At 45.2% G+C, this 24,730-nt stretch overlaps 1 protein-coding gene across 1 annotated transcript in view; it reads right to left on the reverse strand.

The window, feature by feature from the left end:
* The window catches only part of ACOXL (acyl-CoA oxidase like), a gene marked incomplete at its 3' end in the record, with an annotated part of 356,274 nt that overhangs the window by 242,431 nt on the left and 89,113 nt on the right, over positions 1 to 24,730 (reverse strand). The window contains 1 exon segment of the mRNA XM_082643007.1: positions 11,595 to 11,629. Within this exon segment, the coding sequence (XP_082499133.1) occupies positions 11,595 to 11,629 (35 nt within the window).

The raw sequence follows: 24,730 nt of genomic DNA on the forward strand, positions 1-24,730 counted from the left end.
GACCTGTTTTCTTCCCTATGGTTCTCCCTTTTCCAGGAGGTCATACAAATGGAATCATACAGTATGTGCTTCTGAGTCTGGCTTCTTTCACTCAGCACGATGCCTTTTTACTGCTGAGTATATTTCATTGTGCAGATGTGCCAGTGAAATGTGGGATGTGGAAGTCTGTTTATCCAACTTCCCAGGTGAAGGACAGTAAAGATTATTTTCCTTTTGGGGCTATCGTGAATAGAGCTGCTGTGGACATTTGCATACAAGTCTTGGTGTGGGTGAATGTTTTCATTTCTCTTGGGTCAGTACAATCTGGGAGTGGAGTCACTGGGTGGGGTACAGCAAGGTAATGGTTAAAATTACAAGAAGCGGACTTCCCTGGTGGCACGGTGGTTAAGAATCTGCCTGCCAGTGCAGGGGACATGGGTTCGAGCCCTGGTCCGGGAAGATCCCACATGCTGGGGAGCAACTAAGCCCGTGTACCACAACTACTGAGCCTGTGCTCTAGAGCCCATGAGCCACAACTACTGAAGCCCGTGCGCCTAGAGTCCGTGCTCCGCAACAAGAGAAGCCACCGCAATGAGAAGCCCGTGCACGGCAACGAAGAGTAGACCCTGCTCGCTGCAACTAGAGAAAGCCCATGCACAGCAACTAAGACCCAACACAGCCATCAATCAATCTATCAATCAATCAATAAAAATAAAATTACAAGAAACTACTGAAGTGTTTTCCAAAGTGGCCACACCATTTTGCCTTCCCACCAGCAAGGGATGAGAGTTCCGGTTACTCCATGTCCTCATCAGCACCTTCCGATCAACCGTGTTTTTGAGTTTTGTGTTTTATTGGGGTTTTATTTAAGCCACTCTGATCTGTGTGCAATGGTGTCTCACTGTGGTCTTAATTTGCATTTCCTTAACGATTAATGATGTTGCGCATCTCTTCATGGGCTGATGGACCATCTGTAGCTCTTCTTTGGTCAAGTATCGATTCAAGAATTTTTGCTCATTTATTCAATTGCTTTCCTGTCAAAGGGTTGTGAGAGTTCTACACGTATTCTGGATACAAGTCCCTTATCAGAGAAGTGTTTTGAAATTATTTTCTTCTGGTTTGTTTTTTGTCTTTTAGTTTCTTAGCATTGGTTTTTCAAAGAGCAGATGTTTTTAACTTAGATAAAATCAATTTTACCAACTTTTAGAGTTTATGCTTTTTCTGTCTGAAGCAATCTTTGCCTGGCCCAAGGTCACAAAGATTTTCTGCGATGTTTTATTCTATAAAGGTTTCGGGATTTTTTGCTTTCACTTTAGGCCCATGACCCATTTTTTGTTCATTGTTACACATGTTGTAAGGGATGGGTTGAGGCTCTGGGGTTTGATTATCCTCTGTCTGATGGGTTTCCTTGGCACTTTTGTTGAAAACCAATTGATGATTTACGTGTGGGTCTACTCGTAGACGCTATTCTGTTCCACTGACCTGTGTATCTGCCTTTCGCCAATACCACGCTATTTGATTACTGTTGTTTTAGAGTATACGTTCTAAAGTCAGGAGGTGTTAAGTCTTCCAACTCTGCTCCTGTTCAAAACTGCTTTGGCTATCCCAGCTCTTTTGCCTTTATATATAAATTTTTGAATGATCTTGTCATTTTTTGAATTAGCTTATCATTATACAAAACATTTCTGTTTCTACAGTTTCATTTGATTTGTATTGAATCTCTAAATCCATTGGAGTTGGGTGCCTTATCATTTTGAAAGTAAAAGAGTGGTTACCTTTCAGAGATATTATAAAAGGAAGACCAACCAGTTCCTCCCAGACCCACCCATGCAGAATGGCTTTGCCAAATGGCCTTGGCTCGAAGGGCTGAGTTGTGGAGTTCACATGTTCTGATGTGGAGGGGCACGTGCTGGGGGGAATAAGAAGGCAGTCTGCCTCTCCAGCCTGCTACCTGAGACAGAAAGGAAAAGACACAAAAAGGAAAAGACCTGGAAATTAGCCCTGAGACCTAAAACAGAAAGGAATATGGTTCCTGGACAAATTGTTGAAAAGTAGGTGACATCTAAGGGGCCACTGGAGGGTGAGCACGAGTACACTAATGCAGAAGAGAGGAGGCAAGTTAATTCTTCAAAGGAAAATGCCAGAGCAAGGGGTAAAGGATGCAGGAAGCTCAGGGCTGCAAAATGGGAGGAGACAGAGGTTGGGGATGAGGTCTGGAAGCCCATGCTAAGGGTCAGAACGCTGTTCTCTACGTATGGAAGCCCATGGAAACTCCTGAGTGGGAAGGGCATGATCAGATCTGTGTTTGGGAAAGATCCCCTTGGTGGCAGGCAAAAGATTTCCCTAGGGCTTCCCTGGTGGCACAGTGGTTGAGAGTCCACCTGCCGATGCAGGGGACACGGGTTCATGCTCCGGTCTGGAAAGATCCCACATGCCGTGGAGCGGCTGGGCCTGTGAGCCGTGGCTGCTGAGCCTGCGCATCCGGAGACTGTGCTCTGCAACGGGAGAGGCCACAGCAATGAGAGGCCCGTGTACCGCCAAAAAAAAAAAAAAAAAAGAAAAGATTTCCCTAGAGGCCATCTTGTGGAGGTGGCAACAGGTATGTGATGAGCAGGTTTGACTGGGGAAATGGCCAGGATCCTGGATGAGAAGGTCCCTAGAAACAAAGCCACCAGCTTGATACCAGACAAGATATCAAAAGGGGATGGAGAATCAAAAAATGGGCAGAAGACCTAAATAGACATTTCTCCAAGAATACATACTGATGGCCAATAGGCACATGAAAAGATGCTCAGCATCGCTGATTAGTAGAAAATGCAAATCAAAACTACAATAAGGTATCATCACCTCACACCAGTCAGAATGGCCATCAACGAAAAGTCTACAAATAATAAATGCTGGAGAGGGTGTGGAGAAAAGGGAACCCTCCTGCACTGTTGGTGGGAATGTAAATTGGTGCAGCCACTATGGAGAACAGTATGGAGGTTCCTCAAAAAACTAAAACTAGAGTTACCATATGATCCAACAATCCCACTCCTGGGCATATACCCAGAAAAGACAGAATCTCTAATTTGAAAAGATACATGCACCCCAATGTTCATAGCAGCACTATTTACAATAGGCTAGACATGGAAGCAACCTACGTGTCCACTGACAGATGAATGGATAAAGAAGATGTGGTGTGTATACTCAATGGAATATTACTTAATCATAAAAAAGAATGAAATAATGCCATTTGCACCAACATAGATGGATCTAAACATTATCATACCAAATGAAGTAAATCAGACAGAGAAGGACAAATATCATATGATATCACTTATATATGGAATCCAAAAAACTGATACAAATGAACTTATTTACAAAACAGAAACAGACTCGCAGACATACAAAACAAATTTATGGCTACCAAAGGGCAAAGGGGGTAGGAGTTTGGGATTAGCAGATACAAAATACTATAGATAAAATAGATAAACAACAAGGAGCTACTGTATACCACAGGGAACTATATTCAATGTCTCGGAATAACCTATAATGGAAAAGAATCTGAACAAGAATATATATATATTCTGGTGTACAGTCACTTTGCTGTACACAAGAAACTAACACAACATTGTAAATCAACCATACTTCAATTTTTAAACAGGGGTGGCAGAGGGGATGGAGAGGCACATCCATGTACGCCTTAGTCCCCTGGATCCTGAAAAGCATCTACCACTCACCAGGCACATCCACAGCCCCATGCAGAGCTCTGCTGTACAACCTCGGCCCCCAAGGTCCTCACTAAGAGGATCTAACTCAGACACCCTGTGAACATTCATATTCTGCTCTTCAGAGTGCAAACTTTTGCATTAAGGTTATCTAAAAAACACAGCCTTCCAAAAGATGGCTTTGCTTTTAAGATTATACCATTGGGGTTGAATAAATTTCTTGGCAACCCTGCGTATAAATCTGGTTGGAGCCTCATTGTGAAGTCTGAAAAACAGACAGATGGAACAGTCGGCCAGAGAACCCCAGTGACAGAAACAACTACTCCCTGGAAGGGGAAAAAAGGCCAGAATGGCATCTTTGTTTATTTTTACAGACTTTGGAGAACAACAGTCTCCACCAGCTGTCTCCACAAGATCAAACCAGCTCCAAATGGGAGTCGCTAGGTGTTTGAAATCAACGTCCAATAGGCCTGATGGCCCTGTTTCTTGTCTTTTCCTCCCTTTGTATCTTAAGATGACAATTTCATTTGCTCATTGATGCAGCCTGTCCATTCAATAAATATTCTGCTTCATCTAGGAACTTCAAACTCTGCTTCTAATCTAAACCAGAACACAAAAGTACACGACCCCTTCACTTCCTGCTGGGCCCTCTTGGGCCCGTTCAGAAACCAGTACCTGAAGGCAGTCTCAGAACGACCTAAAATCAGGGGGTCTGCCTTTTCGGTGTAAGGCCACACCCACCTTAGTCCAGCTCAGGGCTGATCAAGCTGTCAACTTGCCCACTTTCCTGGCCTAATCACATGCAAGCTCCCCCATTCTCCCTTCCCCTTGCCAACCCTCAGAGGACCTCAAAACCTTTTAGGGGATTGGTACCTGTAGCTCCAATATTAGGTTTAGAGCACAGGCCTGAATAGGGTACTGATTCTATCCAAGAAACTGACAGAAAGAAATCAGTTGTGAGAATGATTTACCTTTAGCCTTCATCTAAAAGTCAAAACTCTGTGGCTTTCCGTTTCACTATAACAAGCCAAATGGAAACGTCCCTTCCTTCCTCATTTACTTTTTTAAACTGAAGTGTAGTTGATTTACAAGGTCGTGTTAGTTTCTGGTCCACAGCAAAGTGATTCGTGTGTGTGTGTGTGTGTGTGCGCGCCTGTGTGTGTATATATATATTTGTCTTCATGTTCTTTTCCATTATGGTTTATCACAGGATATTGAATATAGCTCCCTGTGCTATATAGTAGGACCGTGTGTTTATCTGTTTTGTATATAGTAGTTGGTATCTGCTAAGCCCAAACTCCTAATTTATTCCTCCCACACCCCCTTTTCCCTTTGGTAACCACAAGTCTGTTCTCTATGTCTGTGAGTCTGTTTCTGTTTTGTAAATAAGTTCATCTGTGTCATAGTTTAGATTCCACACACAAGTGAAACATCATATGGTATTTGCCTTTCTCTGTCTGACTGACTTCACTTAGTACAATCGTCTCTAGGTCCATCCGTCCTTCCTCGTTTATTAGGAAAGGACAACCGACAAAAACAAAAAACAGAGCAAAGTAATTCCGTCGGGGGCCACTTTGCTGCTCTCACACCTTGCTTTCATGAGCCTTTCTTCGAAATATGGTCACAAGTGCCACATGCAAAAATTCCCCGCTGTTGTTGCGTGCGAGCTCTCCACCGTATCGGAGAATGAGAGCCGGAGCTGAGCCGATCCCTCCTGAGCCCGGTTCATCCTGGCCCAGGGGCTCCCGCCAGGAGGGAGCAGGCTTCCTCGGGCTGCTGCCCTGTGACAGGCAGGAAGAACATCTAAACTGTCTTTCAATCTTGTCGAAAAAGAAAAAACAAAACACCCACACAGTGGGGAACAATTTCCCCGCTGGGTGGGTAGTGGGGCCCCTAGAGCTGTTACCTGCAAAGGGCACTTCTGGGGGTTACCCAGCTGTCACCACCGTGTGGATTCCACCCGAAAACCTCAAGCCAAACAGTGGGGAATGAACATCAAGAGACAATTTTCCACTCTGAAAAATGACTTGACTTTACAAAAATAAATTAAAATGCCATGACAGTAAGTGAAATGCGTTCAGGACTTGCTGTCAAACACATGGTTGGTCACGGTAGATGCTCTTCCTTGCTTAATACATCTATACGTTTGGAATATGACTATGTCATTCTCCACTTCCTGGCCCCTCAGCCCCCTATCCTACACCACGTCACACACACACACACACACAGGCATGCACGCACTCCTGTATCACACGCATAGGTCTGGAGTAACAGGTGTAGTAGGATTTCGAGGCTAAACCATCATGCCTGGGGGGTGCATGTGTTGGTGAGGAACTGGGGGTAGGGGGCACGGCGGGGACTGGTCCTCACTCTGAGCACTGTTCACTGTAGTTCATTGTAACAAGGGAAATTTGATAGCTGAGGCACCAACGCAGATGCACAAAAACAAAGCCGGGCATCCTTTGAGCCGTAAGCTCCTTTCTTGCCACACCAGAGCTCTGCCCCCCATGTCTGTAGCAGCCTGAGAGGTGCTGCCTGCTAGCAGCGTTACTGGATTTTATAGGCTCCTTCCCCTCCTCCCACACTCATGTCCTTTAAGGCCACCGAGTCTGTCCCTCTTCATAGGTGAGCCCATCCTCCCAATACTGGCCTCTTGGAACCGCATTTGCCTCTCCGCTCCCCTTCATCTCACCCCCGCCTACTGAAGGAGTCTGCTGGGGTTTCTCCACCACCTAGCTTGGCCCCAGCCCTGCTGTTATAATTCTGGAAACAGACCTGCTGACTAGAACCAAAAGTCCCGAACTGTGTTTCAGAAAACATCCCTATCCACACAAGAAAGACCCAGGAAAACCCCAATCCCGGCATCTGGGCTCTGGGCAAACGAGACAAGGGAATTGGAAACCATTTCTCAATAGCAACCGTGAGCTTTTGAAGTGACCAAGAACTATACAGACAAAGATACAACCCCATTTAAAAAGTAATCAACAGGGCTTCCCTGGTGGTGCAGTGGTTGAGGGTCCACCTGCCGATGCAGGGGACACGGGTTCATGCCCCGGTCCGGGAGGATCCCACATGCCGCAGAGCGGCTGGGCCTGTGAGCCATGGCCACTGAGCCTGCACATCCGGAGCCTGTGCACCGCAACAGGAGAGGCCACAACAGTGAGAGGCCCGCGTACCACAAAAAAATAAAAATAAAAACTAAAAAAGTAATCAACAGGAAAATAGTATAGCAGCTCCTCAAAAGTCTACAAATAAAATTACCATGTGATCCACCAATTCCACCCAAAAGAATTGAAAGCAAAGTTTCAAAGAGATATTTGTATGCCTGTGTTCACAGCAGCATTATTAACAATAACCAAAAGACAGAAACAACCCAAATGTCCATCGACAGGTGAATGGATGAAGAAAAAGTTATGTATGGAATGGAACAGTATACAGCCTTTAAAAAGGAAGGGAATTCTGACACATGCTACATGAATGAACCCTGAGGACATTCTGCTAGTGAAATAAGCCAGCCACAGAAGGACAAATACCATATGATTCCACTTCTATGAGGTTCCTCAAGTCGTCAAATTCAGAGACAGAAAGTAGAATGGTGGTTGTCGGGGGCTTGGGATGGTGGTGTCAGTGTCAGCGGGTGCAGACTTTCAGTCTGGGAGGATGGAAAAGTTCTGGAGGTGGATGGTGATGATGTTTGCACCACAGTGTGAATGTGCTTGATGCCATGGAGCTGTACACTCCCTAGTCCTTTTTAAGGGTTAAAATGGTAAATTTTATTTTTTAGATCATTTTAATCTAAAAAAAATGACACAAATGAACTCATTTACAAAACAGAAATAGACTCACAAACATAGAAAACAAACTTATGGTTACCAAAAGGAGGGAGTGGGGACATGAATTAGGAGGTTGGGATTAACATATACACACTACAATATATAAAACAGGAAAAGAAGGTCCTACTGTGTAGCACAGGGAACTATACTCAACACCTTGTAATAACCTATAACGGAAAAGAACCTGAAAATAAATATATATGTATATGTATCGATATAACTGAGTCAACTTGCTGTACACTTGAAACTAACACAACATTGTAAATTAAGTACATGCCAACAAATAAATAAATAAATAATATGGTAAATTTTTGTTAGGTATAATTTACCAAAAAAAAAAAAGCAATCGACAAAAGGATGGAAGTTTCAATTAATCTAAATAAGCTAGTAGGATTTTTAAAGAGGGGACACAACCAGAAACCCACCCCTTTCATCCTCCTCCTCCTATGTGAGGACAGAGGTGTGTGACAGGGCCAGGCAGCAGGAGGGACAGAAGAGCTACCACCAGGCAACACGGTGACCTGCAGGTGTCTGAGAGGAAAGGTCGATTCCTCCTGTGCCCGCTGACCCCAGAGACAGGACAAAGGCCATGGGGCAAAGGGCAGGTGGTGTGGCCCTGACCTGCAAATGTCTCCTCAGTGACACCATATCAAGTGCCACCCATTCCTGCAGACTGGAGGATTCTTCCTCACCAGACTTCATGGCCACTGTTGTGCTTCCTGGAATTTTTAAGTCAGAATCCCCTCTGCTTCAGAAATAATTTTTGCAAAACACCACCTCTGGGGACTTCCCTGGTGGTCCAGTGGTTAAGACTTCACCTTTCAATGCAGGGGGTGTGGGTTCGATCCCTGGTCAGGGAGCTAAGATCCCACATGCCTCAGGGCCAAAAAACCAAAAACATAAAATAGAAGCAATATTGCAACAAAGTCAATAAAGACTTTAACAAATGGTCCATATCAAAAAAAGCAAAAAAAAACACAACCTCTGATAACACAACCTCCGTTATTTTAAGATGTTGGTACCTGGACAGGTCAAACACTCCTCACAACCTCTCCCCACCTTGGTTTGCGTCAATCGGATGTGGAAATTGGACATTTACACTTTGTTCGAGGCCCAGCCAAGCCAAAAAAAAAAAAAAAAGAAAGTCTCCGGGTCATCCCTGAGTTACAGCAATCACTTTCTAATCATTCTCTCCGGTCCTAAAGACTTCAGGCTCCTGGCAGTGGCACATGGATGCTGTGAGCAGCCTCTTGTGCATACGGGCTTCGCTGGGCCACCGTTCACTCCGGGGGCCCCAGCCACTGAGGCATATGGTGAAGGCACTCGGCACTGGCAAAGGAAGCTCAGTAGATACCTTAGCTTTCCTCCTCCCCACCTCACTACTTCCCTTTGTAACTTATTTAGATTTGTCTTCGCTTTTTGCTGCATTTATGCAAATATCCATGACTCCCTGCTCTGAACCTGATGGCCCAGAGCTAAGACAGGAGACAGGACAGCCTGGAGGCAAACTTCCCTGGAAACACAGCCCAGGGGCAGCTCCCTTTGCCAGGACATCCCCCGTGACAGCACAGCAGTGGCCTGGCCAGGAGGAGTGCAGGGTTAGGCTCCTTGGATGGAGCCTGGACCCAGAAGGCAGATGCTCCCGTAGACAGACAACTGCTAGCCTTTCTGCTTGCCTGCCATCCAGCCTGCGCAGGGCCTTTGTTTCGAGGAGTGGGTTCTAAGTTTAGGGTTGTGACTGAACTCCTAGGGCTACAGAAGGAAGGCTGAGGCAGCCAGGATCCACCCCACCCCTCCACAGCCTCCCCATACGCTGCTTCTCCTCCAAATACATGTCAAATAGTCATTGAAATAGTCATGTGTTCTCAGGGGCCTGTATTCTCAGCCTGCCCAGGCATCTCCCTGAGCCAACTGGACCTGCATCCCACTCTCGCACTTCAGTGGAATGAGGATGGTTTAAGGGCTGCTGCCTGTAAGAAGCCTCCTTTGATTGGTTGACCCCCTCCTATGAGAACTGCATCTGTCCTGTCTTCTTCATACATACCCACTGTGTACCCCCAACTAGTGAGTGCCTTGCAGCAAGGACAGTCTTAAATTTCTTTTCACAAGTGCTCTAAATGAATACTCCAACATTCAGCTGGGCTCTATGGCAGAGTGCATTTCCAAATATGGCCAAACAAAGCTCCGCCACCTCTCATGTTCTTGTTACAATGTGACCGACACTCCTTCGGCTGGGAGGGGGTCTCTACTCCCTCCCTCTGAACACAAGTGGGGGCTTGCAACTGTGCCAACCAATAGAACAAGGTGGAAGTAATGCTCTGTGAGGCTGGGCCACAGAACGGAGACAGCTTCCACGTGGTTCTCTCTTTCCAGGACACTCACTCAGAGAAAGCCAACCACCATGCTGTGAGGAAGCTCAAAACAGCCCATGTGGAGAGGAACAGAGGCTGCCCCCCAGCCATGAGCCAGCCTCACCCACCGGACACAAGAGCAAGTGAGCCTTCAGATGACTTGCTCCCCAGCCCTTGAGTCCCCCAGCACAGGCTCCAGACCCTGTGAAGCAGAGACAAGCCATCTTCACTGCCCTTTCCAGACCCCTGACCCACACACTGCACAAGCATGATAAATGGTCGTCCAGTGACAGCAGGCAGATAGGAACTGGGACAGAATCCATAAATGTGGCCACAGGATGAGCAGCTCCAAAGCTCTGCCCTCTCTGAAATCGACGTTCATTTACCACCCGGACATCCGTCTTTCCCTTCATCACAACGGAGCTCCTGTCCTTAGCTCCCGTAGGACCATGGCTCAGGGTGCCTGCCTTGCTACTCAGCCTCATAAACCTCTATCTACCAGCCACATTTCCTCAGTGAGGCAGCTGCTCTGGGGAAGGAGGAACAAAGGGGAATGTTGTTTACAATCCAAGCGAAGTGCTTTCTTCCATGGAGCACCCACCACCTCCATGGGGATGTGATAGGGAAGAACAAATCTGACCCCATACTGAATCCGTTTCTTTTACTTTAACCTTTGTATTCTATTGCTCTTGCTACAAGTTAATCACTAAAAGAATGTTGCCTATAGCCTGGAATATACAGGGTAGCCCATTCTCAAGGCTCTGACCTTTAAAGGTATAACACTTTCCCATTCATATAGAGATAAAAAGTTGCAGAACAGAGAATAACATTTGTCTTGTTGGAGGTTTATAGGAACATTGTGCCCTGACCAACAGGACAGCTGCAAGAACAAAGGATTCCAGCATCAAGAAGTCTGCAACAACCAGCCACACCCCCTCCCCTTTTAGTATATAAAAGAAGCCTGAATGGATCTTTGGGACACTAGTCCATCTTCACAGTCTGCTGGCTTTCTGAATAAAGTCGCTAAGCCAAGCCCTCGTGTGGCTTTCTGGCCTCGTTTCTCATGCACGACATCCCTGTTTCCACTTCTCACCCTTGGACAGAGTCCACTCGCAGAAATCACGTCGGGTCCCTGCCCTAGAGTATTTCATTTTTGACTTTAAAAGAAATGGGCAGGGCTTACCTGTTGGCACAGGGGTTAAGAATCCACCTGCCAGTGCAGGGGACACAGGTTCGAGCCCTGGTCTGGGAAGATCCCACATGCCGCAGGGCAACTAAGCCCGTGCGCCACAACTGCTGAGCCTGTGGGCCACAACTACTGAAGCCCACGCACCTAGAGCCCATGCTCCGCAACAAGAGAAGCCACCGCGATGAGGAGCCCACGCACTGCAACAAAGAGTAGCCCCCGCTTGCCGCAACTAGAGAAAGCCGACACACAGCAATGAAGACCCAATGCAGCCAAAAATAAATAACTAAATAGATAATTTTTTTTAAAAAAGAAATGGGCTATCTACCACAACTTTTATGTAAAAATCTTATTCCTCCAAAGAGTGATTAACTCTCACCAATCAAGCAACCAGAACAATTTCATCTAATTGCTATCACACTGACATCACAGATAGAGCAGCCACCAAAATTAAGCTCAAAAACTTGTAGACTCGAGCAAACCAAAATCTATAAATCAGTAAGGATACTGCTTAAAAGAAAAAATGTAACTTTACCTGTGGCTATAGCGAATGGCTATCGTCAACCCAAGCTGCAATTAAAAAGAGAGAGGAATACATATTAAATAATATCAAGCATATGCTGAATTCACAAGAAAACTGATTTAACATGCCAATTTTTTAAACATTTCTTAAAACACCTTCCTGCTGACATTTCCTAAGTAACACTTTTTTTTTTAAATAACACGTTTTAATGATCGATCTTTAGTTTCAACGTAACTCTTAAAGGATAACGGTATTTTGAAAGGGTCTTAAACAGGGTACAATATTCCATCGTGGATTAGACAGAAGGTGTCTCTCATCAGGAAAGACTTCCAAAACAGGGCTCTTTTTTGCCTTTTAAAAAATGCTTTAATGTTTTTTTTAATTTTTTATTGAGGTGTAATTGACAAATAAAAGGGTATCTATTTAAAGTGATGACATATACACATACATTGCAAAATGGTTAACACACATTAGCACATTAATGAACACATTCATCGCCTCACAGAGTTACCTTTTATTTCTTTTTTTGGTGAGAACACTTAAGATCTGCTCTCTTAGCCACTTTCAATTATGCAATACAGTGTTGTTAACTACAGTCACCACGCTGTACATTAGACCCTCAGAACTTATTCTTCTTAGCCCTGGAAGCTTTTACCCTTTGACCAACATCTCCCCACTTACCCCCACCCTGCAGGCCCTGGCAACCACCATTCTACTCTGTTTCCATGAGCAAAACAAGGCTCTTTCAGCTCTGAGACAAAGCCATGAAAAGATGGGACTGCAGAGCGGATCTGATTCTGAGGTTTGCATTAGGAGAGCATGGCCACGCCCAGGTCCTGGGAGCGACCCTCTCACTACCTCCACCCCAGGGGGACTGACCACTTGGGCCAGAGCCTCCCTGAGGGGATCAGCACAGACTTCACCCTGATACTGTCAGCTCAAGGCCAGCAAGGCAGCTCCGAGGACTGCAAGGAAATCGCATCTGTGATATACACGTGACATCAAGAGAAAGTGTACACGACTGCCGGGCATGGCCACAAGCAGAGCCCAAGGTGACACTGCGATTTCCTCCTTACCCTGTAGGGGTGTCAGGGAAACCTCTCAAGCACAACTAGGGGTCGGACCAGCCTCAGCTGGTTCACGCAAGGCCAGTGGTGGATTACGAGAGCCACGTTCAACTGCTAACCACATGGGTGTCAGCAAGTGATTTAACCTCTCAGAGCCTCAGTGTTCACAACTGTAAAATGGACAAAGTAATTATGTTCTCACCAGATTAACATAAGGATAAAACAATTTTTCTATCTGTGTGTTTGTATCTGTGTGTATGCCCACGTGTGTGCATACTGCCTGATGGATAGGAAAAAAACTCTATAAATAATCACTACCACTATTTATAGGCAACACCCCTTGATGAAAATGTCACACTCCAAAATTTAATTTTTAATTGTTTTTAAGTTTAATTTTTGCAACTTTGCAAGTATTTCATCATGTAAAACACAGTGGTCAGCCCTAATCTTGCCTATGTAAGTCTCACTAACCCACTTGTGGCATGACTAGTTTAAGAATCTCAACTGCAGTTAAAAACCGAAGCATCATCTATAATATCATTTCTGGGCCAAAAGTCCACCTAAGTAGCACCTTAACACCCCCAAACACATCACTGCCCATTCCCTTGATGTCAGCTCCCATAGAAGTGGGGGTGGGGAGGTGAGTTTTGTGGCACCCTCCTGGGTGCTGCAAGATGACAGGAGGGTCCCTGGGGGAGTGGGAGGGTTGATGGGGTAAGCAAGAGACAAGGGGAGGAAGAGTTAGGAGAAATCTTTGTGATAAGAAAGCCCAATTCTTCTAACCAGCTCAGGATACTGCAGAATCTCCCAGCTAGTGTGGGAATAGCTCCAGAATCCTTCGGCTGGGTGTCACCACTGCATGCACCTGAAGTATGGAATCAGCAATGGTGAGATGAGGCTTCATTTTACCGAAAGCATACCTAAAAGTGAAGGCATGAAGTAGATAACAGGTGGATTTCGTATCCCCCTCACCTGAATGTATTCTATTACCTATTTCAGCTCAGCCAGGAGTACATTTTCTCTGAGACATCAGCAAACAGAAGAGGAAGATGCCTCAGGGACCATCAAGAATTTAAAGAAAAAGGAGGAAATTATTGGGGGAATGAAATAAAAGTAGAAACTGCAGCCTAAAAAGGTCAGAATGAGCAATTTACCAATTTCACAGGCTGGGTAACTTCACATTTCCTGGGGTTAAAAAGTTCTGGCTTACAGTTAGGCTAATTATAAGATAATTTTACTGCCTGAATATTTTGATAAGCTTTGGAGTACTGTTTAACTGGTGGCTTTCCACAGTTGAAAGATAAGCCCTTGCTGGAGTAGGGAGAGGAAATGGGTCTGGGGAAGGACAAGAATAAGAAAAAAAAAAGCAGAAAAAGTTGTTACATGGCAGCTGTGCTGGTTAAAAGGGGCTGGGAGATAAATCCTTCACAGAAGCCAATTTGAATTAAGCATTTTTATTAGTCTTTTCTTGGCTTCTGAATCAAATACGTTTTACAGTCTTTTTTTTTTTTTTTTTGCGGTACGCAGGCCTCTCACTGTTGTGGCCTCTCCTGTAGCGGAGCACAGGCTCCGGATGCGCAGGCTCAGCGGCCATGGCTCACGGGCCCAGCCGCTCCGCAGCATGTGGGATCTTCCCGGACCGGGGCATGAACCCGCGTCCCCTGCATCGGCAGGTGGACTCTCAACCACTGTGCCACCAGGGAAGTCCTACAGTCATTTTTAAAAGGACACCTTTGTTAAGGAAGAGAGTGTGAACCTTGGGATGGTACAGACCAGCCACAGAGTCCCGCAGGTCTCCAGAGATGCGCTAGGGAACAGGATGATCGGCCCTGTACAAAGACCCCAGAGCTACGTGGGAGCCCACTGATGGGACAGATGGGAATGGGTCATTGTACAGTCCTTCTGGAAACCTGGCTTAAACGCCACATAGAATGCACTGGATCTGATTAGGCAGCCCTGAGAAGGTACTGGAACAGCGTAGAAAGTTATTGCGGGCCTCGCCATGAAACCCCACATTGGAACAGGCAAACGAGGCCAGTGAGCCATGTGGGGAGCCTCCTTATGGCTCCTCCTCCTGCATCCTACATATTATCTGACCCTAGAGAAGGCAGGGGAGGCAGAGACTTCTCTGAGGTTTCTGCCCCATAGCAAATGCCACATCAAGGTAACTGGGCCATCTGCTGAGAGATGGGCCAGAGATGCTTTTCTCCCTCGGCCTTAGGGATGTCCATCAGCCAGCCAGGCCTCTGTGAGCCCTCACCCTGCTAAGAGGCATCAGCGTCTCAGAAATTCTTTGAGCAAGTCTCACCACTGCCTGTGTGTGCACACACAGGCACATGTGCACACATTCACACCCGACTCACTCGTATGTGTGTGCACATAGGCACACACTCGTGTGTGCGTGCACACACTTACACACAGAGGCACATCCACACGCATGTATGAATGCACAGGCACGTGTGCATTCCTATTGGTACATGCACATGCGCATATAAATAAGCACGTGTTCTTGGGTGCACACGTGCACGCACATGCTTATACAATACTCGCATGCACCAGCACATGTGCACATGTACATACGGATACACATTCCTGCAGTCATGTGTATATGCAGTCACCCATGTGCATAGAGACACTTTGGCATTTGGAGAGGCCCATAGAGCCTCTGAGACAAAGGGGGGGGCCTCAGACAATTGACCCTTTTGTTGCTGGTCTCAGCAGGGGCCCTGGGGAGAGAGAGGAGGGAGGCCCGGGGGTTGGCCCCCTGACCCCGGCCCAGCCTGGGCTGAGGCCCAGGGACACGGAGGTCAGCAGAGTTTTGTGCAGCCACCCTCCATCGAGAACACCCCCCCGGGACATACTGCAAGTATCGCCAGAGAGCACTTAACCAACCCCCATTCGGAGGACTTCTTCCGAGATTCCCACAATTTGTTAATAATAAAATTCAATCACCTTTTAATGGCCAGGAAAGAGTAATTTGACTTTTTTTTTTTTTTTCAAAATCTCCACCAACTACAAAAAACCTTTTTCCTGCTGCTTCAGACTGAACATGCTCCTTTTTTGGAACAGCTGACCGAGGCAGCTGTTTCGTATCAAGTCTAGGGGTTTTCTGTATGACCCAGGGAGCTCAGACAACTGGCAGGCCTTCCTGCATTAAAGGGTAATCTGAGAATAATTTGCCATAAAACACCCAGAAGTGGGCCAGCTGTAGCCGGATACGCCCTATAAAGCACCACGTGGACTGTGCAGACCTTGTAAAATAATCATAATTTTAGAGAACACATTTTTAAAATCCATCTTTTGAAAAAAACTTTAAAGCAAAGAAGTGGCTGGCACTGTCTTAGAAGGCAGTAGGGAACGTCCTTACAGGTGCACGGACTGTCACCAAGCGCCTCTTCCCTGAGGCCCGCTGGCCCACGGGTCCCTGTGCTGCTGGGAATCTGCTGTGCTTCGTGTTTACAACGTGCTGTCACCCACACAAGGCTGCCAGTGGCAGGTGAGGAGGAAAAGTCCAGTAAGTGCCAGCCTCCAAGTCATCCAGCTGGTGAGTGGTGCTCCAAGTTTGAGTCCAGAACTTTCTAGACCAGGGGTGGTTTGCTGGCCGGGGCTGTGAGCAGAAGTCATGCCCCTTCACGTGGTCAGCCACCAACCAGCCACAGCCTTGGCACCAGTGCTCCCCGTTCCTCAAAAAAAGAGCTGGACATCAGGGGTTTTATTATGAAAACTCCCATGTTTGAAACTGATTTGACTATTTTTCAAAAACTACGGGAGCCAAACAAAACATGTCAGTGGAATCTGGCCAGGGGGCCACGGGTCTGCAACCTCGCTTTACACCTTTCCATGCTGCCAAGGCTCTCCTCGGGTTTTCCAAGCTTCCAATCTTGAATTAATGAGTTTGTGACAAATTTGGGGAAAGCCTTCCTGTTAGGCGTGACTCTTCCCTCCCTTTCCTATACTTCTGTGGTGATTTTTTTATAGCTTTTTTTTTAAATTTCAAGATTTATAACATCACAAAATAAACTCACGGAGAAAGGTTGTTGTGTATTTTCCTCCTGTATGTTTTACATGATTTCCTCCCCTTTTCTGGGAAAATATGGGAAAGGAGCGTGAAGTGGGGAAGACGGGCCATGGCGGGGACAGAATCCCACACAAACAGAGCCACAGTGCGCTGGTCCGAGGATGGGAGGCAGGGAGAAAGCGATCCACCGAACGCATCCTGTTAACCCCTTCTCTGGCTCTCCTTCCAACACTGCTCTCTCCTCCTAATAGCCAGGGCCCCCGTGCTCCCGCAAGCAGCACCTTCCAGAGCTGGCCTTCCTGCAGGTAACACCCCAGACTTCCTGCCCCTCCGTGCGTGACTCTGAAACCCTGCCACACACGCCACAACCCACTAGTCCTCAGCAGTGGACGTCCGTCTAGGGCTCTCTTAGGCACTCGCTACTTCCTCTGAAGAACGAACTATGCTGGACCAACCGATGCTTATGGTCAGTCACAATGAGCTTTGTGGTCCAGCCTCCCGCTTTTTCTTGCCTGTTTCCTCACGTTGCCTATTTCGTGGGGTTGTTTTAGGCGGGTTCACTCAGACTTCTGGGATCAGGAGCGGCAGTAACAGCACCTCCTGCAAACTTGTGAGAAATGCAAGTTCTCAGGCCCTGACCCAGACCTACTGAATCGGAAACGCTGGTGGGGGAGTGGAGTGTGGGGCAGGTAGCCAGTCCTCCGGGGCTCAAGTTTAGGAAGCACTGAAAGAGGTGATGTAGGCAAAGAACTTAGCAAAAGGCTTGGCCCAGGTGAATTCTTAGTAACTGTGACGACGACGACGACGATGATGATGATGTCACACTTCATAATAAAACTATTTCCATTTTATGTCCTCTTAATGTCATGTTAATGTCCCACACTCGACTTCAGGGATTATCATCGCTGTGGGCTCAGCCAGCTAGTAGGCCTGGGGTGATGTTTGGGGAGATGAGGCTCACAGGTGATTACCCACTCAGCAGGGAGAGGTGTCCCCACCCGGCTGAGATCCACTGTGTGCTGTCCACAAACAAGTACAGGGCCGGCTTCCGGGAGGCCAAGGGCAAGTCTCAACAGGCTGCAGCCCTGCCCTCCCCACACTGTGCTTCTCTCTCTCATTCCCATCAAAAGAGGGAGGAGACGTCAAGATAGGCAGGAGGAAGAAACAACAACAACATATTTCTCATTATTGAGTTTATTTCGTGATGTTATCCTTCCTTGGGCCCTTAAAATTAAATTTAAAAAAAAAACTGAAAAAGCTAAAGAAAAAGTCACACTTAAGTTTAGGGAAAGAAGGGCATAGGTATAATTTGTAAGCTCTTTCCAGATTTGTCAGAAACCTAGTAATTTAAGTCTGAAACTTTCAGAACCTGATGTAAAACTTGCTAAAGCAATGGAAATTAACATTGAACAAACACTGAAACCTAGGCGGTGGTTGTTTAATCAACCTAAGAAAACAAGTTGTTTTTAAGTCTCTAAGCCCCAAGTAACTGAAAAGGTAAGACTGGTGATGCTGCTGTTCCTCCTCGTGTTCCTGGGAACCTGAGCCAGGAACCATCTTTTTGGAAAAAGTTAAACAGCTCTGCTTGGAAAGCTTGGAGATGAGTTTTCACAAGGACTTGCTTTGTCCCCCAGTTCGCACAAATTAAAAACATCTGTGAGCCTTGAGTTGCTGCCCGTTCCCCCCACCCCCAGCAACAGCACCTGGGCCCCCTTTTGCCAGGCATCTTCCAGGGACCAAGCCCCATGAGCCATGGGTCAAGGGACCACCCCCTGCCCTGCTCTCAACCTCGGTACCATCCTCTGCAGAGAAACAACAGTAACTGCAGCCCCTCCCCAGGGGACAGGGGGCTGGACACTCTCAGGGCCTAGCAGTGGTGAGGACTCCAGGAGGCCAGCTATCACCCTTGTCATTGTCATTAAGTGGCCGTGGTCTGTCCACCTGTGTCACAGCAGAGTGAACTCATGCGCATACATCAGGGCCCGGTTACTCATCTTTGTGTGTCCGGTACCCAGAGCTGGATAAACAGGGCTGCCAGAGAGCTTCATGAACCACTGAATTCACTCCAGAGAGAATTCAGCTTGTATTCACTGAATTCACCTACAGCTTGTAAGTGTCAGAGGAGCTGACCATATTTTTTTAAGTTTTAGGTTTCCAACAAAATAACAGTAGATTTTGGTTTCTTGGCTTCTCTTGATATGAATGGTTGGGTATTCGATAATATGAAGAAACCACACACTCTTTTTGTAGAAAACCTAATTTGCACCGGCGTGACGATGGACATGGATTCTGTGTGCAGCCTACATCACAGAACAACTAAACCAGAAAACTCTGGAACTTTCAGTGGCAAATACTACTTAAGTGAAAGCTTGATTGTAAGTCAGAGTCGGCCGGGGGAGGAGGAAGAGGCTGAAGAGAAGAAAAGGAAATGTACGCGGGCTGAAGGGGACAAATGGGTGACACCCTCACATGCAGTCAATAACAAGAGTATTTTAGGGCATTTCTATGGTGGATTTTGGCCTGTTAAATACAAGAAAATGAAAGGCCGTTCATAGCCTGTCACTGCAGCTTAACGACCCCAAAACCGCTCGTTGACCCACTCTGACCCCCAGATCCTCATCGGAGTCAAGAGTAAAATGCCCAGGAAAGGAAATCTCTTTTTAACGTAAGACACAAAAATACTTTTAAAGAACCTGTTTCAAAGAAAGAATAACAGTTTTCTTCCTTCTAGCTCTTACCTACTTTCTCCTCTAATCAAATTCCTACCAGAAAGAAATTCACAAAAACATAAACAGACAAACAAAAATCCCTCCTCCCAGGTATATGGGACATGGGCTAAAATGAGGTCCTCCAGAAAACACGACAGCAGCTGTTAAAAAGAGCGCAGTAAAAAAATTTTTTTTAATAATTTTAAAAAAGAGTGTAATATATCCACTGTTGAAAAAGAGACAATATAGTTTTAAGTAAACTCTTAATTATGAGATAATTGTATTAATAGATTCACATGCAGGTATCTGAAATTGTATAGAGAAATAATGGAGAGAAGCCCCATGTATCCTTTGCCCAGTTTCCTCTAAGGTGTCATCCCCAGTGACATCTTGCAAAATTATCATGCAATATCAGTGAGGGTATTGACATCAATACAGTCCAGCTACAGAACGTTTCTGTCACCTTGCGATGCCCTTTTATAAATGCATCCATTTTCCTCCCACACTTATCCCCCTGTTTAGCCCCTGGCAACCATCAATCTGTTCTCCAGTCCTGTAATTTTGCCTTTTCGAGAATGTAATATAAATGGAAGCCTACAGTATGTAATCTTTGGGGATTAGAGCTTTTCATTCAGCATCATTCTCTGGAGATTGATCCAGTTGGCTGCATGTACCAATAGTTCATTCCTTTTTATTGCTTAGCAGTATTCCATGGCATACTGGAATACCACAGCCAAGTAATCTGTTAAAGGACATCTGGGCTATTTGCAGTTTAGGACTATTATACGTAAAGCTGCTATGAACATTCATGTGCAGGTATCTGCATGAACATACGTTTCCATTTCTCTGGGATAAATGCCCAGGAGGGCAACTGCTGGGTCATACGGTAGTTCCATGTTCAATTTTATAAGAAACTGCCAAACTGATTTCCAAAGTGATTGTACTGTTTTACCATCCCACCAGAAATGTATGAATGATACTGTTTCTCTGCATCCTCACTAGCTTTTGGTGTTATCACTTATTTTTTAATTTGTGCCATTCTGATAGGTATTATTCTGATAGCCATTGTGGTTTTAATTTACATTTTCCTAAGTGTTTAATGATGTTGAACATCTTTTCGTGTGCTTATTTGCCAATGGTAGATTCTCCTCAGTGAAATGTTTGCCCATTTTCTATTTGGATTGGTTGTTTTTTCACTGTTGAGTTTTGAGAACTCTTTCTATATTCTATATATTAGTCCTTTGTCAGATATGTGGTTTACAAATATTTTCTCCCAGTCTGCAGCCTGTCTTTTCATCTGTGTAACGAGGTCTTTACAGAGCAAAAGTTATTTGTTTTGATGAAGTCCAACTTAACAATTCTTTCTTTAAGGGATATGCCTTGGTGTCTACGCTAGTGAGGTGGATGGACCTAGAGTCTGTCATACAGATTGAAGTAAGTCAGAAAGAGAAAAGCAAATACCGTATATTAATGCATATATATGGAATTTTTAAAAAATGGTACTGATGAGCCTAGTGGCAGGGCAGCAATAAAGACGCATACATAGAGAATGAACTTGAGGACACAGGGCGGGGGGGCGGGGCGGGGGAGGGGGAAGCTGGGGGCACAGTGAGAGTAGCGTCCACTACCAAATGTCCAATAGATAGCTAGTGGGAAGCAGCCGCATAGCACAGGGAGATCAGCTCGGTGCTTTGTGACTACCTAGAGGGGTGGGATAGGGAGGGTGGGAGGGAGGCTCAAGAGGGAGGGGATATGGGGGTATATGTATGCATATGGCTGATTCACTTTGTTGTACAACAGAAACTAACACAGCATTGTGAAGCAATTATACTCCAATAAAGATGTATAAAAAAATTTTGAAAATAAAAGTATTAAAAAAAAATTGTATACCCTTAGACCCCAAAGATTTTCTCCTATTTTTTCTGAAAGCTTAATAAATTTATGTTTTACATTTAACACATGATCTATTTGGAGTTAACTTTTGTATAAGGTGTGAGACATTTTTTTAAGATTTTAATTTTATTGGAATATAGCTGATTTACAACGTTGTGTTAGTTTGTGTGTACAGCAAAGTGATTCAGTTATACAAATACATATATTCATTCTTTTTTAGATTCTTTTCTCATATGGGTTATCACAGAATATTGGGTAGAGTTCCCTGTGCTAACATTTTGCGGGGGGGTCGGGGGGGCGTTGTTTGTTTGTTTATAGATGCCCAATTGCTCCAGCCCCATTTGTTGAAAAGGCTATCTTTTCTTCCATTGAATTTCTTTTGCACTTTTGTAAAGAATCAGTTGGGCATATTTATTGGGGTTTATTTCTGGGCTCTCTATTCTGTTCCATCGATCTATTTGTCTGTCTCTCTGCCAAAACCACTAGACTTGATTACTATATAAGTATTGAAATTGAGTAGACTGACTCCATCCACCTTATTCTTTTTCAAAAAAAAATTTTTAGGGACTTCCCTGATGGCGCAGTTGTTAAGAATCCGCCTGCCAGTGCAGGGGACAAGGGTTCGAGCCCTGGTCCAGGAAGGTCCCGCATGCCACGGAGCAACTAAGCCCATGCGCCACAACTACTAAGCCTGTGCTCTAGAGCCCGCGAGCCACAACTACTGAGACCACGTGCTGCAACTACTGAAGCCCGCGCACCTAGAGCCCGTGCTCTGCAACAAGAGAAGCCACTGCAATAAGAAGCCCGTGCACTGCAACAAAGAGTAGCCCCCGCTCGCCGCAACTAGAGAAAGCCCACACGCAGCAACGAAGACCCACCGCAGCCCAAAATTAATTAATTAATTAATTAAATTTTGTTTAGCTATTCTGCTTCCTTTGCCTTCCCATATAAACTGTAGAATAATCCTGTGTATGTTCACACACAAAAAAAATCTTGCTGGAATTTTGATAGAAATTGCATTAAACCTGTATATCAATTTTGAAGAAAATTGGCATCACTACATATGGAGTCACCCAATCCATAAATGTGGTATGTGTCTCCATTCACTTAGATCTTCTTTTATTTCTTTCATTACCATTGTATAATTTTCAGCATGCAGTTCCTATACATGTTTGTTAGATTTACTTCTGCGAATTTCTCCTCTCTCTGTTTTTGAGCAATTGTAAATTATTTTGGTGTCTACATGTTCGTTGTTAATATACAGAAATACAATTTATTTGTGTATGTTTATCTTGTGTGCTGCAACCTGCTAAATTCACTTAGCAGGTTCTAGGAGATTTTTCGTAGGTTCCTTGGGCTTTCTGTATAGACAAGCATCATCTCCAGATAGGATCGGTTTTGTTTCTTCTTTTCTCATCCAAATGCCTTTTCTTTTCTTGCTTTACTGCACCAGCTGGAAGTCCAGCACTATGTTGAGTAAGAGTAGTGAAAGCAGGCACCCTAGCCTTGTTCCCAATTTTAGGAGGAAAGCATGCAGTCATTCACCATTACGTATAATGTTAGCTATGGGGGAGGGTTGTAGATGTTCTTTATCAAATTGAGGAAGTTCCCTTCTATTCTTATTTTTCTGACTTTTTTTTTATCATGAATGGGTGTTGAATTCTGTCAAATGCTTATTAAAAACACTTATCCTGGGACTTCCCTGGAGGCGCAGTGGTTGAGAGTCCGCCTGCCGACGCAGGGGACACGGGTTCGTGCCCCGGTCCGGGAAGATCCCACATGCTGCGGAGCGGCTGGGCCCGTGAGCCATGGCCGCTGAGCCTGTGCTCCGCAACGGGAGAGGCCATAATGGTGAGAGGCCTGCGTACCGCAAAACAAAAAAAAACAAAAACAAAAAAAAACACTTATCCTCCTTTAAACTATCCCCTCTCTTCTCCTCTGTCTAGTTTTTTAAAAAATACACAAAACGAATGAGAAACCAAGCCCTCTGTCCAGGTGTATAGAACATAGGCTAAGATGAAGCTTTCCATAAAACACAATCACAGGTGTTACAAAAGAGTGTAGTATATCTGATGTGAAAAGTGACACAACATACTTTTAAGTAGAAAAAAAATGCAGGTACAATCTAAATGTGCATATAATGTGTTGAGGGGATATCTGATATTGAGTGGTTATATATGTAATTATTAGAAAGGAAGTCTGGAAGACTAAATACCAAATTGTTGGATGGGAGGGGTTTGGGTGGAAAAGGATCTTCACTCCCTATCATCTTATACTCTTCTCCAGTGTGTAATGTGAATGCTTTAACATAAGCAGGTATTAATTGGTAATTTTTAAACGATCTAATAAGGGAAAGTATGGAAAACAATTATCTTGCAAAATGCTATGGACCATGTACTTTTTGCAAAGCTGAATGCAATTTTTCTCTTAAGGTGCTGTCTCTTGTCAGCCTGAAACATGGATGCTTTGGCAAGGAGATATTATTAAACTATGTTCCACCACCACTCAAATTCACACTGAATAAAAAGGACAACATTTTGAAATAAAGATTCAAGAAAGGGAGTAAAAGGATGAGGACACATCTCTTGGTAATAAAGTCTTTCACCCCTACCCCAGTAGATTCTCACAAAGGTTCCATTTCATGACCTGAATTTTTAGGTCAGTATTAAAGGTGCTAACTTCGGACTCTGCTGGGAGGGGAGGGAATTTGTCTAAATTGGTGGATTTGATAGAGGCAGTGACTGAAGTGCTGCACACACACCCAGCAGAGGGGGAGAAAGACACAACCAGACAAAGAGAGCCCTACCGAAGTGTGATTGTGTGGTCACTGGGATACGGAGAAGAAACGAAGCAAAACACCTACTCTAGTTTACAAGCACTGCTGTGAGCCTTCACTGCCTCATCAGGTGACAGAAGAAACATTCTGAGTTTTCTCCATATTTCCAGGACAATTCTCCAAGGTGCGTTCTCTTCCTCAGAAGAGAAAAATCAACTTCCCAAAGAGTAATCAAGTCAAGCAACACAGCTGAGAGGAGACCAGCACACCCCAGGGCGACCAGTGAGGCGTGGGACCAGTACTCACCACCACCAGCAAAGACCCAGAGACACAAACCCACCTCCCAAAGTGGATGCCAATTAGACTACAATGAGCTGGCACTCCAAAGTGAGGTGGGGTTGGAGCTTGGAAAGTTCAGCAATTTAAAAAGCTGTAGCACTGGTATAAAAGGCACAGTCACTGAATCAGAAAATCTAACCAGTATCAGACATATGGGAAAATACTCAAGCTTAGGATGTAATATGAAAAAGGCAGAACGTAAGTGAGAAGCATGTCCACACTGACGTTACAACCACAGAAAAAGGTAACACAGGTGACTCCCCTTCATCCTCAGCTCACCGGCCCAGCCACCCTGTGGGGTCAGCCAATGCTCTCCAGCTGAGCTGCTCTGGATCCTGCCCCTCCCC

This window comes from Mesoplodon mirus (assembly GCF_964341445.2).
Source record: "Mesoplodon mirus genome assembly, chromosome: 14".
Lineage (NCBI taxonomy): Eukaryota > Metazoa > Chordata > Mammalia > Artiodactyla > Ziphiidae > Mesoplodon > Mesoplodon mirus.